This window comes from Gopherus flavomarginatus, chromosome 4 (genome assembly GCF_025201925.1).
Source record: "Gopherus flavomarginatus isolate rGopFla2 chromosome 4, rGopFla2.mat.asm, whole genome shotgun sequence".
In the NCBI taxonomy this organism is placed as follows: domain Eukaryota; kingdom Metazoa; phylum Chordata; order Testudines; family Testudinidae; genus Gopherus; species Gopherus flavomarginatus.
In genome coordinates, this window is record NC_066620.1 from 105,323,705 (window position 1) to 105,339,511 (window position 15,807).

Below are 15,807 nucleotides of genomic sequence, written 5' to 3' on the forward strand. Positions count from 1 at the left end.
GTGTCGGGGGTGATTCTGGGTAAATGTCGTCACTCATTCCTTCCTCCATGAAAGCAACGGCAGATGATCATTTTGCGCCCTTTTCCTCTGGATTGCCCTGGCAGACGCCATAGCATGGCAACAATGGAGCCCGTTTTCCCTTTTGTCACTGTCACTGTATGTGTACTGGATGCCGCTAACAGAGGCGGTACTGCAGCACTACACAGCAGCATTCATTTGTCTTTGCAAGATAGAGATGGTTACCAGTCATTCTGTACCGTCTGCTGTGCCATTGTAAATTGGCAATGAGATGACAGTTACCAGTCGTTCTGTACCATCTGCTGCTGTCATGGATGCCCCTGGCTGAGATCGGCCGGGGGCGCAAAGACAAAAATGGGAATGACTCCCGGGGTCATTCCCTCCTTTATGTTGTATCTAAAAATAGAGTCAGTCCTGCCTAGAATATGGGGCAAGTGTGCTCGAGAACCAGTGTACCAGAGAGCGCAGCCGCTCCATGTCAGATCCTGCAGAAATGATGAGCTACATGCCATTCTAGGGGGTGCCCCTACAACAACCCCACCCGTTGCTTCCCTGCTCCCCCAACCCTCCTGGGCTACCATTGCAGTGTCCCCCCCATTTGTGTGATGAAGTAATAAAGAATGCAGAAATAAGAAACACTGACTTTTTAGTGAGATAAAATGAGGGGGAGGCAGCCTCTAGCTGCTATCCTAGTCCAGGTCGGACATTAAACGGTGCGGGGGAGAGGAGCCCAGCATCCCGCTGCTATGATAGTCCAGGCAGTACAGAATCTTTTCTTTAGACATGAAAAGGGGTGGGCTGATGGAGCTCAGCCCCCAGTTGCTATGATGAAGACAGTTACCAGCCATTCTGTACCATCTACCAGGAATGACCGAGAGTCATTCCTATTTTTATCCAGGCGCCCGCTGCCAACCTCACCTAAGGCTAGCCAGGAGCACTCACGGGATGATGACAAGGATGGCTATCAGTCCTTTTGTACGGTACCGTCTGCCACCGGGGAAGGGAGGGGAGAGGATGCTGCTGTTCACTGCCGCTGCACCGTGTCTACCAGCAGCATGCAGTAGACATAGGGTGACATATAAAAAAGTCACGAAACGATTTTTTTCCTTTTTCTTTCACGAGTAGGGAGGGGGGTAAATTGACGAGCTATATCCTGAACCACCCCAGACAATGTGTTTGACCCTACAGGCATTGGGAGCTCAGCCAAGAATGCAAATGATTTTTGGAGACTGCGGGGACTGTGGGATAGCTGGAGTCCTCGGTACCCCCTCCCTCCCTCCTTGAGCCGTCCATTTGATTCTTTGGCTTCCTGTTACACTTGTCACACAGCACTGTAGATTTTTTTTTCAAATGCTTTGGCATTTTGTCTTCTGTAACGGAGCTCTGATAGAACAGATTTGTCCCCCCATACAGTGATCAGATCCAGTATCTATCTCCCATACGGTCCATGCTGGAGCTCTTTTTGGATTTGGGACTGCATCGCCACCCGTGCTGATCAGAGCTCCACGCTGGGCAAACAGAAAATGAAATTCAAAAGTTCGAGGGGCTTTTCCTGTCTACCTGGCCAATGCATCCGAGTTCGGATTGCTGTCCAGAGCGGTCACAATGGTGCACTGTGGGATACCGCCCGGAGGCCAATACCGTTGATTTGCGGCCACACTAACCCTAATCCAATATGGTAATACCGATTTCAGCGCTACTCCTCTCGGGGAGGAGTACAGAAACCAGTTTGAAGAGCCCTTTATATCGATATAAAGGTCCTCTTTGTGTGGACGGGTGCAGCGTTAAATCGGTTTAACGCTGCTAAAATCGGTTTAAATGTGTAGTGTAGACCAGGCCATACAGAGATGAATTCATAGCAGAATGATGATGGGATGGAGACGAATGCTATCAATCACATGGATGAGCAACTTACTAAATGTGTGTTGTGTGTCTACTAAATATACATGCAAACAGACATGTATGTATGCATAGACACGCACTCTGCCAAACTGTGGTTCTGAGAACTAGTGAGTACCAAAGTGGGAGTAAACACCTTCCGCACTCAGGCAACATAGGCATATCATATTGCAGATGCACACTAAGCCATTGCACTTGTTAAGGCTTGCAAAACAGATGCACTCCCTTTAGCATTGTTTTCGTGGCACATTAGGCAAGTGCCAGATGGGGCTTTGCAATGGCCACACATCTACGCCTTTCAATCAAGAAAAGAACAGGAGTACTTGTGGCACCTTAGAGACTAACAAATTTATTTCAGCATAAATTTTCAGCCACAAGTACTCCTGTTCTTTTTGCGGATACAGACTAACATGGCTGCTACTCTGAAACCTTTCAAGACCTCATCTTGGGGGATGCACGGACAATCACATAGTAAAGTCCATTGGCTTTACTGTTATGTATGGTAAAATTTCTGAATTAACATTGCAACGGATATAACAAAAGGCATTTTATGGAAAAACAAGTCCCTTAAATATGAATTTAATATATGGGGCAGAGGCTTTGCTGGTGTAAACTGTCATAGCTACACTGACATCAAGCTGAGGAACTACCCTTTGGTAATGTGGCAATATTGATAAATGAAGCTCCCCTCATCAGAATGCCCAGAGAATGGCAACCACACATAAAATATATTTATTTAAATGAACTAATTTAATATTCATTAGTGATATGAGAAGGTTTTTTTTGTAAAATCAAAAGGCATATTGCAGGAGTCATGAATCACATATACTGCAACATTAATTTAATCAAGCACTAAGAGGAAGCAGAGTCAGTTCTATTTTCTGATATTGTTATTTCCCATGCAGCATTCCTGCCAGACAGCAAAAATTAAAACTTATTAAAAAAAATATCAGGCGTAAGCAGTAGGATGAAAATAATAGGCAGGGAATACCTTATATTTACAGCTACTGACACAGAGAATCTATGCTATTCTGAAGTGAAACTCAGACACAAATATAGCAGCTTTACTAATTTTCTTCACTACAGTTGTTTCAGCTAACTCTGAAGATCTTTGTATGTGTGTTTATCTAAGGGAGCAGTACTTGAGGAGATGAGGGTTGGAAAGGGGAAGAATGTGGCTATTTTCAAACCAATCACACAGGGGAAAACAATTTAAAAAGTTGGAACATACCATATCTCCTTTCCCCAATCTTTCTCTTGTAGTTCCCACCCCTCAAATAAAAGTAAAAAAAACCTGAGCTCTGGAAGAAAAGATAAAGCCCAAAATATTTGTACTCCTAAAACGCTGTATAATGTTCATAGCACCATTCCAATAAGGCTTCCTGCACTATGATAAGATCCTAGGTCTAGTCTTTAATGCCTTGATTGTGACTAGCTGCTGCTTATAATAGTTGTGTCCTCCAAAGCTTTAATAAAAAAATCTGAAATTGCTACAATATGCACTATGTTTGTATATTCTGATGTGTATGTCGGAGTGCAAATGTTTTGCAAGGTATTCCCAGAGCCAGCCTATGTGAAATGCAAAGCCCTCAGGCTCCATCATTCTCTTGGGGACCTAGTAATGTCTGGGCTAATCTGTTTTCATTTTAAAAAATAAGTACATTTCTAGCTCTCTTCCATGGAAAATAAGGAAAAAGCAAACATCATTAGGGTTAGGAATTTGTCACTGAGTTTTCTTACAGATCATAACTTATTCTCAAGCTGGCCTTTTGGCTTCATGAAACACCTGGTCACAGGTCCCTTGATCTTTGGGGAAACACTAAAGCAATTTGTGGCTGTGAAAAGCAGTACTACCCAGGCTGCTGTTGCTGCAAGCTCACACCCAAATGGTTACTTTCAACTGAGATGCCTTCTCTGCTGCACAGCTAATGTGGCCTCTAGTCAAAAGAGGAGGCAGCTTAGTAGCGTAAGGTGGAGTCGGCAGCACCTGGGGCCACTTTCAATATCTAGGCTTCCTCTTTACAAAAGAGAATCTTCTTGAACCCCCAACTAGTAATCTGGGAAAACAGAACACCACTGTGGGCTCCTTTAAGAGGCAATACTTTCCCCACTCACAAGCACAGAGTTTGCTATAACAAATGAAAACTTTTATTAAAAGAGAAAGGGAACCCAGCATTAATTTGGGAAAACACCATAACACTGATTCAAAAGCACATAGCCAAAAGCACCATGGCACATTGTGCAGTGTCCTTTGCCTCAGTTTTACATCTTGTGATGTGAAAGTCTGATGAACAAATGTCCCTTTATCACACCAGTCCGCTTTCCCTCCGCTGCACCGCACTGTTGGTTGTCCTTGGTGAGCAAAGAAAGAGTTCTGAGGTGCATTCACATGGGACCACCTCCCACTCACTTCCTGCAGCTCCCATTGGCTGGGAACGGTGAACCACGGCTACTGGGAGCTGCAGGTGGCCATGTCTGCAGACAATCAATGTAAACAAACTGTCTCGTGGCCCACCAGCAGATTACCCTGATGGGTGGTCTGCGGTCCACAGGTTGCCCACAACTGTTCTAGATGATCTTGACATGATTGTACATCTTAAGTGCTATGGTACAATTTAAGAATAACCCATCACCAGTAAGTCAGGAAACTAAAATACAAGTCCCCCTTCCCTTTAAAAAAAAAATCCACTTCCTTCTCATTCTTCTACCTTCATGTTTCCTACCACATGATATTTTTAGATTGCACAAGTTGTTTTCTGCTCAACAAAGGTGACAGATTCTCCACAACTGCTTGTTTCTTATTCCCACTTTGAATATGGCATTGAAGAAAATATCAGTGGGTGAGGATGTCCTTGATAATGGTCCTAAGCACTTATGTTTCACCTTTGCACTGAAAAATGTTAAAGCGTCCCACAAACTTATAGACTTTTCCTTTTATGTCAACTACCCTTTTGACAGATGTTTTTATTCTTTTTTCTCTGAACTTTTCTCAGGCTTTTGGTAATTAATTTTTTTCTTGTGTTGAAGATAATGGCATTTAAGTTGGTAATGTTAAACTATGGTGGCTTTAAGGCCAGTTACAGAGTGGCACCAGTGAAGGTATTGCTCCATTCGCTCCCCCGCCCCTTTCAGGGATGGGAGGTGAACCACATGAACTCACTTTTGAATTCTGGGTTTTCACTGACCAAGGACAACTGTGAGTAGGATGTTAAAGGGACTTTGACACCACAAGTCAAAGGACATTGTCCAATGTACTGTGGGGTGGGTGTTTGCTTCTGGTTACATGCTTTTGAAATATGGTTGTGGTGTTTTCCCAAATTAATGCTAAGTTCCCTTTCCCTTTTAATAAGAGCTCTCTTGTTATACACAGGCTCAGTGCTTGTGAGTGAGGAAGTATTGCCTCTTAGCGGCACCAAGGGTGGTATTTGTTTTCCTGGGTTCCTAGTTGGGGGCTCAAGCTGATTCTGTTTTAAATTGCTAAGAGGAACTCCTAGATATTGAACCTGGCCCTTGTTGTTGCCAACTCACCATGACACTATTTATTTTGTTCAAAACCAAATAAAGCTGTGTCTCATTTTTTCCACTGACAAGATTTCCCATACTTTATTTCTGCATGCCACTAATGTTGGAGGAATCTATTTTACATACCTAATCTCAGGCAAGATGATGTTGTGAAATCACTGTTTTGAAGATACATTTTCTAGGCATCTAAAGAAAATGCCTAGAAAACTAGGAAGAAGTCTGAAGCGCTTATAAACTAAGGCCTTCATTCATTTGGGTACAAGTTTATGCACATGAACAGTCCAACTGAACTAACTGCAGGATTGCAGGATCAGGTTCAAATTTTAGATATAATATGGTAAGTGGCAGTAACAAACAGTAGTGGATTTGGAGGAAGAACACTGGTACAGTTGAAAGACTGTGCAGTTACGCAGTTGAGATATATGTACATAATGGTGAGTTAGTTCTTTAAAAAATTCTATTTTTCACTCACTTCTTTAAGGGTGTAAGAAGCAAATCTTAAGGAAAGAGCTAGGTGAGGAGGGGATAGAAGATTGGCAGACCATAATTGGAAGGGCATTCCAAGTATATGGACAGCCTCCAAAAAAAAAGGCACACATAGTTGGGAAGCTTCAGAGCAGAGGAAGCTGGCTATGGTGAGACTAATTTGGATATGTAAGTAATGGTGGCATTATGTGGGGCGTTAAAGACAAGGTCAAGAAGTCTTTGGTGTCATAGAAAAGGGGAACAAATAGAAATATTTAAAGAGGATGTGGTTAAGTCAATGGACAAAGATGATGACTTCTAGCAGCTGCATTCTGGATGGCCTAGAGGAGAGCAGTATCAGAGTATGAGACTGAAGTAGCTGAGAAGGAAGATGATTAAAAAGGGCAGCAGTCTGAGGATTTCTGGATATCGTAGTGCAATAGTCTGTAATTATGCTTAATATTCAATGATTAAATGTCTTTGCAATTTGAAGGAGAAAAATTCTCTTCTTTCCAATGGGAGTGGGTTTGGCGACGGCAAGATGGCAACACAGGGAAAAGGCTCCAGCAGCTACCTGGTGCCTAGGCAAGCCAGTTATCCAAGATTAAGCTGTACAATCCTGGTTTTCTAAGGTTTGTCCCCCATTCAGTATGGAGTCAAAAACAGACATGGTTTTGACCAGTACCAGACAGGAGACACCATTTGTGGCTATATTTTCTTAGGTGTTGGCCCCTTATCCATATGTGAGTTTCCAAGTACCTATAATTGGAGTTTTAATTGCTGACATAAGCTATTTGTGTCAATACTGCATTAATACATTTTCCAAAACATTAATGATGTTAACCTCATGGTTACACATACTACAAATCCCAAAAAAACATTTTCATGTTTTTGCAGTGTACTTGTTCATTACAAGCTACATATTGTAAAAACTCTACAAACCTTATAACCCTAAGTCAAGTACTTACTGTAACTCATACTACCTGCCAGGCCTTGCTAGGCCTCATATTAATCACTATACCTTATCAGGCCATAATGTAGCTTATTGCAAAGCCTAAACAAATATTTTATATTTGTTTACCCTTCTTGCATTTTCTAAGCAGCCTAACTTATTTTAACATGTAGGTTACTGGTTTATTATCAGTTATGGACCTGCTAAGATCAGGTGAGGGTCACAGGTTAACACTTCTGTAAAAGGAATATTCTCCATCCTGGATAAATCAAGTGTGAATTTTAGTTGGCAGAGCTACAAAGAAACAGTCATTCAGGGTCATCTTCTCAAAAGAATTTGGTAGAACTGTGTTTTGAACAGTTGACAAATGTATAATCTAATCTTTTGCCTTTTTCTTACCTTTAAGAGGAATAAGCATAAAAATGAATGATGAACCAAATTCTGAACTCCCCTTTGTTCAGGAAATAGTTTCCCCCCCCCCCCAATGAATAAAATGTATGCAGTCAAAAAGAAGGACAAGAGACTACTTTGAAATGTCACCCTGAAATTTGTACAAAAATAATTGTTAGACAATTTTTATTGTAAAAGAATAAAAGTGCTTTGAGAACCTTAGATGTAAAGTGGTATGTAAGTGCCTTTTATTGGAGGGCCTTAAATTGATATGGTGTAGAACAGTATTTACCCAGCCTATCTCCTGAAGGTTTTAAACACAAAGCTCTTGATGCTTAAAAATGGAGAAAAAGTTATCCAGACTTTGTAGACTATAAGATTAAAAAACAGAGATTGCCAATAATCTGTGTATCAGGGATATCAAGGCTTCACTTTCAGCATTGTTTTTGAATTGCTTATCTCAAGTAAGGACTGCAGGCCTCTTCAAAATAAATTCAATATTTCTTTAAAACAAAGAGACAAAGGTGTCCCATGAAAGAAAACTGACCAGCTGTAGCTCTATGCTTCTGAAGGTGATTTTTGCCATTTAAAATGTGTGTGAAATGAGGAGGATTCTTCATCAATTTATAATCACTATTTTGTCTTTCATGGCAGGCAGCATATGTCTATAAAAATGCATGCGCGCACACAAACACACTCTTCTTTTTTCCTTATTTCCAATTTGAATTCCCCATTAATAGGTATGAAATTTTTCACCTGAGATTTAAACTGAGGCAAAAGTAAGGTTCAAGTATAGGTCAATTAGTTGCTCATGACATCTTACATTTCATCTATGAATCAGATTGCCCTCAGTCTGACTCCCACTCCCATTCCTACCATTCCATTTTTCGCAATATCTGTCTCATGTATGTTCTTACTTGCCCTTGACTCTCTCTGCTTCCTTGCCCTTTTGTGAAAGACCCGAATTCACAATCAGTGTGGTTTCTACAGCCAGAAACTACAGGAGAAAATTAAAGTAACATTCCAAGCAACGTTTATGCTTCTGGCACACAGTCATCTGTCTATATTTGTAGAAATATAGAGTTTCAACACACTGATTCAGCTTATAATGATAATAAACAATAGGATTCTATTACAACTTGTTTTCACACGTTTTTAAAAGATTTTCATGCACATTGTAAATAAAAATCTAAAACTTGCCATACTAATGACATTAAATATCTTATTTTATATAAAAACACACATCCTACATCAGAAACAGTGTATTTGATTTTAAGAACCTCCCTCCACCAACAAGTTTGGGATACTTTGTGACAAAACTACACCAATTTACAATGGCTGAAGATCTGGTCCTACATACTTGAAACTTGCTTTTAAAATGTTACAAACAAACATGATCAAGGATATTCACAATGGGAAATGTTTTTATTTCAATGCACCAAACCCTGTTTATCTGAGTTTGCCATTTGGCTATGGAACATGGTGTGTCTTAATAAAAGATATTATCTGACTGTTTATGAAGGAGGTCAATAACACCCTCAGTTAGATCTTTGTAATCCTCAAATATGATTTATGACCCTGTTGGTGGGCATAGCGCATCAGTTATAAATATTTAAAAGGGAGGATTTTGCCCCCGTTTATATTTTCATTTTGTGCCAGAAACAGACAGTGGGGATTTTTAAATAACTGGTTCATCTCTGTCATATCTTTGAGACTGAGCTATTAAGGAGTTTGTTGTTTTTTCCCCTTTGAGATCAGCACCAACTATGAGTGACTAAATTCCATGGTAATGGCTTTCCTTTTCATTCCTTTCCATATTCTAATCACTCTGCATGCAAAGAAATGGGAGAAAAGAAATTTCATTCTTTATCATTACTTCCTAGTCCAAATACAGGGGAGAACTGTGGTAAGCTCTTAGGAGCTGGGTTTATGATTTCTTAGTATTTCTGCATAGTATCTGTGATAAATGAAGGGGCGGTAGGGGTGGTGCTCCCTTTTATGGACACTCAGCCAGCCAGTTAGCTGTAAAAAACAATGTTAGGAGCTGTTCTCTACTTACTTTACTGTAAAGGGTTAACAAGCCCACGGGTAAAAAGGAAAGGAGTGGGCACCTGACCAAAAGAACCAATGTGGGGGCTAGAACTTTTTAAAATTGGGAAAAAAACTTCCCTTTGTCTGTGTTCCAGTTCTCTGGGAAAGAGAGGAACAGGGAGCAGTTATGCTATGAGAAGCTTTAAGCCAGGTATGATCATAGATCATCAGATCATACTTAGAACTAATCTGGAACCCTCAAATGTGTCAGTAAATCAGGGAACGTCTAAAGACGCAATTATGGTTATTTCTTTTATTTCTTATTGGCTTGCGGACTCCTCTGTGCTAATCCCAAATGCTTTTTGTTTTGCTTGTAACCTTTAAGATGGACCTCAAGAAGGTTATTCTTGATATTTAAAATTTGTAAGTGGGTTTTTTAAATATAGCAAAAGCCTAAGTTCCAGATGTATTTTCTTTCTTTTTCTTTTTAATAAAATTTACCTTTTTTTAAAGAACAGGATTGGATTGTTTTGTCCCTAAGAGGTTTGTGCATGTTGTTTAATCAGCTGGGGGCAACAAATAATTTCCTTTTTCTTTCTTTCTCAGCTCTTCCACGGAAGGGGGGGTGAAAGGGCTTGAGGGTACCCCACAGGAAGGAATTCCCAAATGAGCCTTCCTGGATCCCAAGGGGTTTATTTTGCAGTTGGGTGGTGGCAGCATTTACCCCTCCAAGGTTAGAAAGAAACTGTGACATAGGGAGTTTAATACAAGCCTGGAGTGGCCAGTATTAATTTTTAGAATCCTTGTGGGCCCCCACCTTCTGCACTCAAAGTGCCCAAGTGGAGAATCAGCCTTGACAGCATCTAATACAATAGGACTCAGATATTATTTATTTGTATTACCCCAGTGCCTAGGAGCCCTAATTACACTATGCTAGGTGCTGTACAAAGATAGAACAAAAAGACAGTGCCTGCCTCAAGGATCTTATAACTGGACTAGGAAGGATTAGATTTTTATCATTAAATGTTGATGAACTTCAATTTCTCCATACACCCAGGCAAACTGATGAAAAATATTTCCATTGATAATAATCAAAATTTACAGATAGACAAAGAAAGAAAAATGCTGCTTGAGAACTCATTAAAGATTGAGTTAATGCTATTTAGTTTGTATATTTTGACATAAGATGTTAGTAATTTGTGGTTTAATGGGCAAAGTTTTGACATTTTAAATCTCAGTGTCGACTGTTATTAAATAATTGTCTAACCACCCATAAATTCCCACAATTGTGAACATGTAAGTTGATAAAAATAAAAATTGCTTAAAAATGATCAATATGACCCTATTGATTATAAAAACAAAAATCAAATTATGTCAAGCCTATGTATAATCTGAGTATAAAACAAAAGACAACAGCTGGATATAGACAGAGTACAAGGGAACAATATTACATGATAGGCAGCAGTCTCAGCACACCAGCGACCTAATCATTTTCAAACTTTCGAATGAGGCACTACTGCCTAACAAAGTTCTATTTGTGCTGGATAATATGTGACTGTCAAGAATGCCAACCCTTTTCTACACTTTTTGGAAGTCTTCAAAGGCCAAATCCTATCAGTTGCTCATGATTTGTATGAGCATAACTGACAGAACGTGTGTCAGTGTTTGGGAACTCAAGATGTATGGGCACTGTAGAAGTGCAAAGTATTATTTAAGTTAATGGAATTGTGCCAGTATACACCAATATATGATCTGATCCTCAGAGACTAATTACTACCTCCACTAGTATGTTCTGTTATATGATTTAAATTCCATCTGCCACTTTGTTTGCTTGAAAGTCTCCTGCTCTCTGTTCACCATGACTCATTTTAGATATTATGAGTAGCATTTTCTAAAAATGAGTGTCTAAAGTTACAATCTGAAGCACATTACAGCAGCAAAAGGTGCTCAACATTTTTGAAAAACAAGACTTATTTAGGTGCCTAAATATGGACTCAGAAACTAACTTAAAGCATCCTTCTTAAAAATATTGGCCTACATGTCTAGTTTTGAGGGTTATTTATTCCCAAGTAACTGTGTATCTAGGTAACCTCTGTACTGTAACTGAAATACAGTAAACATATTATAAACACACACACTAGCAGTGTAAAGCCTATGCTGCTATATCAGGGTAAACAGTAAAGTCACGTGTATACAAAAGCCAAAAATGGCTGAGAACTTCAAGGTTGGAGACTAACAAACTGATAATCCCAGTGATATTGATCCTAGTGATATTCTAAACAAATGTCTTAACTTCACTTGTAGCTGCTTCCATCCTTTTTCACTGATTCAAGCTTTTTAGGCTTCAAAGTCAGACACAGGCCTTGTCCACACCCATGGAAGCATATAGGGTAGGTATAGCCACAGGCGATGCCAACTCTGTGGGTGCTCCAGGGCTGGAGCACCCACGGGGAAAAATTAGCAGGTGCTCTGCACCCACCAGCAGCTCCTCGCCTACTCCTCCCCCCATGAGCGCCTCACATCCCTGCTCCTCCCATTCCTGCCACCTAAAAGTTGTTTGGTGGTGCTTAGGACTTTCGGGGAGGGAGAAGGAGGAGCGGGAACATGGTGCACTCAGGGAAGAAGGCAGAGAAGAGGCAGGGTGGGGGAAGGGAGTGGAATGGAGGCAGAAAGGGGGCAGGGCTGGAGTGGGAAAAGGTGGGGTGGAGCAGGGGGAGGGGGAGTGTTGAGCACTCACAGGACAGAGGGGAAGTTGGCTCCTATGGGTATAGCTATGCGCTGCTGTAAAAAGGAGGGTGTGTCCCAGGGCAGTGTGTATCTACAAGTGTCAGGGAAAGGCTCTGGCAGTGGGGACGCAGCAGAGAAAGACTCTGGCATCTCCCTGCTTCTAGAGCCTTTCCCTGCTGCCATAGTCTTTCACTACAGTGGGAAAAGGGTCTGGCAGTGCAACACTATATTGCTAAAAATAGCAGTGTAAACAGAGAAGGCACTTCTTGGGCATGTAGAGAGCTATGTTCTGGAGTGTCTTTATTCTACTTGTCTAATCAGTACATCACCATCTACACTGCTATTTATACCTGTGCAAGGGCGGTATGCAGTGTCTGTACTCTACACACCACCATAAATGTAGACATAGCCACAGAGTGACATTACTGAGAAGGAAAAACAAAAAGAGAAAGAGAGAGATACTGTATCCATGTTTTCTCTTTTAAAGAGCTGTTTTTCTCTTCTTTATAAACAGCCAAACTAGGATTAGAAGATTTAATGCATGAGCTACATATTGCAAAAAATAGAAAGTTAAAATGGAAATGCTGATATATTGATGCCTACTAGGTAGGAAGACTAACTATAAAAAAGGTAAAAGGCTGGTTAATTTTAATGCAGAAAGAAACAATACAGTAACAGCATTTTTAAAAAAAATCTACATCTATTAAAAATTTTATGTTCCATCTTCCACTGTCATTTGCAGCACAAAACTGGGTTAGTTTTTTTTTTTTTTAAATGTAACATTATTACCTGGGAATTATCTTCTGCACTCAAGAATCTCATATTTTGATTCAGATCCAAATAAATATCATTTACATTTTCATCACTTTCAATGACAGAAGGGAGGGTGGATGCAGGACTATATCCTCTTTTGATAGTAGATGATGGAAAATGGCTATATAATAAAGAAAAACTCAAACACATTAATACACATACTTGTTTTTAAGGTGTCTTCATAACTATCTTATCTGAAAAATAAGGATTTGATTTACAAAACAATCTACATTTTTATGTCCTTTGTTTATTTTTTCACCCCAGTAGGATAGCAGTATACCTAAGCAGTGTCATTACGGGCTTACCACCACGTGCATACACACACAATATAACTTTTCCATCTAATTTTTAGAGGAAGCCATATACCTGTACTGCAAAGTTATAAAACATCATTACTAATGGCTGACCTTCTGTGGCCACTGGGGAGAACACATCCAGAAGACTGATACCAGAGGAAGCTGGGGGAAGCGGGCTTTTTGGCTATAGGAAGCAGTTTTGGTTTTTTCTTCAAAATTCATCTCCATGGATACAAGACAGACAAAAATGTGAAAATCTATGTAGAACCCAATCCTACTCCCATTGAAATACATTGGAGTTTTGCCTTTGACTTCAGTGGGAGCAGGAGCTAATCTACAAATATTACAGCATTTTATTTATAATTATTACTCCACTTACTATTTCAACACATTTCATTTATAGATATTTCTCCATTTTAAGGCAAATTGCTTAAGGTACAGAATAAAAAATAAGTCAAGCAATTTTCGTTATGTATCATCTATATAATTCTTTTTTACAAATAAAAGGTAAGAAATTTCATCATCTCAATAACATTAAAGAATTATATTATAAGTCAATAACTGCTTTTTTAAAACGGTTGTTTGTAGTGTTGTTGTATTGGTCCCAGGATATGAGGGAGACAAAGTAGGTAAGGCAGAGCACGTCTACACTCACCTCCAGAACGACCGATCCAGCAGGGGTTCAATTTATCGCGACTAGTGAAGACGCAATAAATCGACCGCTGAGTGCTCTCCCATCAACTCTGGTACTCCACCGGCGCAAGAAGCGTAGGTGGAGTCGACGGGGAGCGTCAGCAGTCGACTTACTGCAGTGAAGACACTGCGGTATGTAGATCTAAGTATGCTGACTTCAGCTACGTTATTCATGTAGCTGAAGTTTGAAGTTGCATAATTTAGATCAATTTCCCTCCCCCCCTCCCAGTGTGGACCAGGCCCATATATCTTTTATTGGGCCAGCTTATGCTGGTTGAAGAGACACGGAGTTCTTCTTCAGGTCTGGGTAAGGTAATTTTTAGTGTCACAGCTAAATACAAGGTGGTACAGACTGTTAAGCATAAAGAGACCATTCAAGATGAAGTGAGCAATTAACACCTCTGCAGTCATACAGCAAAGGAGGGTTAGTGGGTACAGACCAGGGGTCTCAAACATGTGGCCCATGGGCCGCTTGTGGCCTGCGGGGCTCTTGACTCTGGCCCACCAAGCTCCCTGCACCACCACCCTGCCCCCACCCCTCTGCCTACCCACGGGATTGCCCCCTGTGGAGCTGTGAGCTCTGCGCTGCTCTCTGAAGCAGCTGGCAGCATGCCCCTTTGGTCCGCGGAGGAGGGGAGAGGGGAAAAGAGGCATAGGGCTCCTGCACTGCCTCCTTCCAGGCACCGCCCCCCGCAGCTCCCATTGGCTGGGAACAGGGAACCGTGGCCAATGGGAGCTTCATGGGAGGTACCTGGAGAAGTGGCAAGAGCAGCAGACGCATGGAACCCTGAGCCCCTCCCTCTCCCCCAGGGGCTGCAGGGATGTGGTTCCAGCTGCTTCCTGGAATGGAGTGGCGTGGGGCTGGACGCTGGGGGGTAGGGCAGGCAGGCAGGGAGCCTTCCCTGGCCCCGGTGCATGCCGCTGCCATCCCGGAGCCGCTCTAGGTAAGCGGTGCCGGGCTGGAGCTCGCACCCCGAACCCCTCCTGCACCCAACTCCCTGCCCTGAGCCCCCTTCCGCATCCCGCACCCCTCCTGCACTCCTTGCCCTGAGCCACCTGCTGCACCCTGAACCCCAAGCCGCACCCCTCATCCTCTTGCACCCCACACACCAACTCCCTGCCCTGAGCCACCTGCTGCACCCTGAACCTCAAGCCGCACCCCTCATCCTCTTGCACCCCACACACCAACTCCCTGCCCTGAGCCCCCTGCCGCACCCTGCACACCTCCTGCACCTCAACTCCCTGCCCTGAGCCCCCACTGCACCCTGCATCCTTTCTGCACCCCCAGCGGCAGCATTGGGGCGGGGACTTTGGGGAAGGGGTTGAATGGGGCAGGGAAGGGATGGAAAGAGACAGGGCCTAATGGAAGAGGTGGAGTGGGGGGCGGGGCCAGAGGCAGCAAGGGGTGTGTGTCAGTGATGCGGCCCTCTGGTCAATGCACTAGTCCTCATGTGGCCCTCGTAGTCATTTGAGTTTGAGACCCCTGCTACAGACTGTTGTAATGAGACATAAAACCGGTGTCTCTGCTGAGTCCATGACTTTTAGTGTCTAGCAAACTTATGAATTTAAGCTCCCAGGCTGGTCTTTTGAAGGTGTAGGGCAGGTTTCCTTTGAGGATGAAGACTGAGGAGCTAGATATGGAGGGACTATTAAAGTGTTTGTCCCTGGGTGATATAGTGTTTTTATCTTTTATCATTCTTTTGTGAGAGTTCATTCGGCAGTATAGTGATTGTCTGGTTTCACCCACATAGTTGTTCTTGGGGCTTTTGATGCACTGATTGAGGTATATGTTACAATAGTCATATGTAGGACCCATGGATCTTGAAAGGTTTGTTGCAGGGGTATTGATTATTGTAGCAGTGAAAATATGTTTGCAGGTTTTGCATTTGTTGTTCCGGCAGCATCTAGTGCTTCTTTGAGTTGATGTGTCTTGGTTATGGGGAGTTTGCTTCTAATGACAAACTTGGCAAGGTTCGGGGGTTGTTTGAAGGTCAAAATACA

The 15,807-nt window shown here is 41.9% G+C and overlaps 2 protein-coding genes across 4 annotated transcripts in view; one reads left to right on the plus strand and one right to left on the minus strand.

Annotated features, from left to right (window-relative positions):
• SHPRH (SNF2 histone linker PHD RING helicase) overlaps nucleotides 1-15,807 on the plus strand; it is a 1,098,091-nt gene that overhangs the window by 374,766 nt on the left and 707,518 nt on the right. The window lies entirely within an intron of this gene.
• ADGB (androglobin) overlaps nucleotides 1-15,807 on the minus strand; it is a 217,489-nt gene that overhangs the window by 121,609 nt on the left and 80,073 nt on the right. For all 3 annotated transcript variants that reach the window (XM_050949423.1, XM_050949422.1, XM_050949424.1), the window contains one exon: nucleotides 12,794-12,938. In XM_050949423.1, coding sequence (XP_050805380.1) covers nucleotides 12,794-12,938 — 145 coding nt within the window. The remainder of the gene's footprint in view (nucleotides 1-12,793; nucleotides 12,939-15,807) is intronic.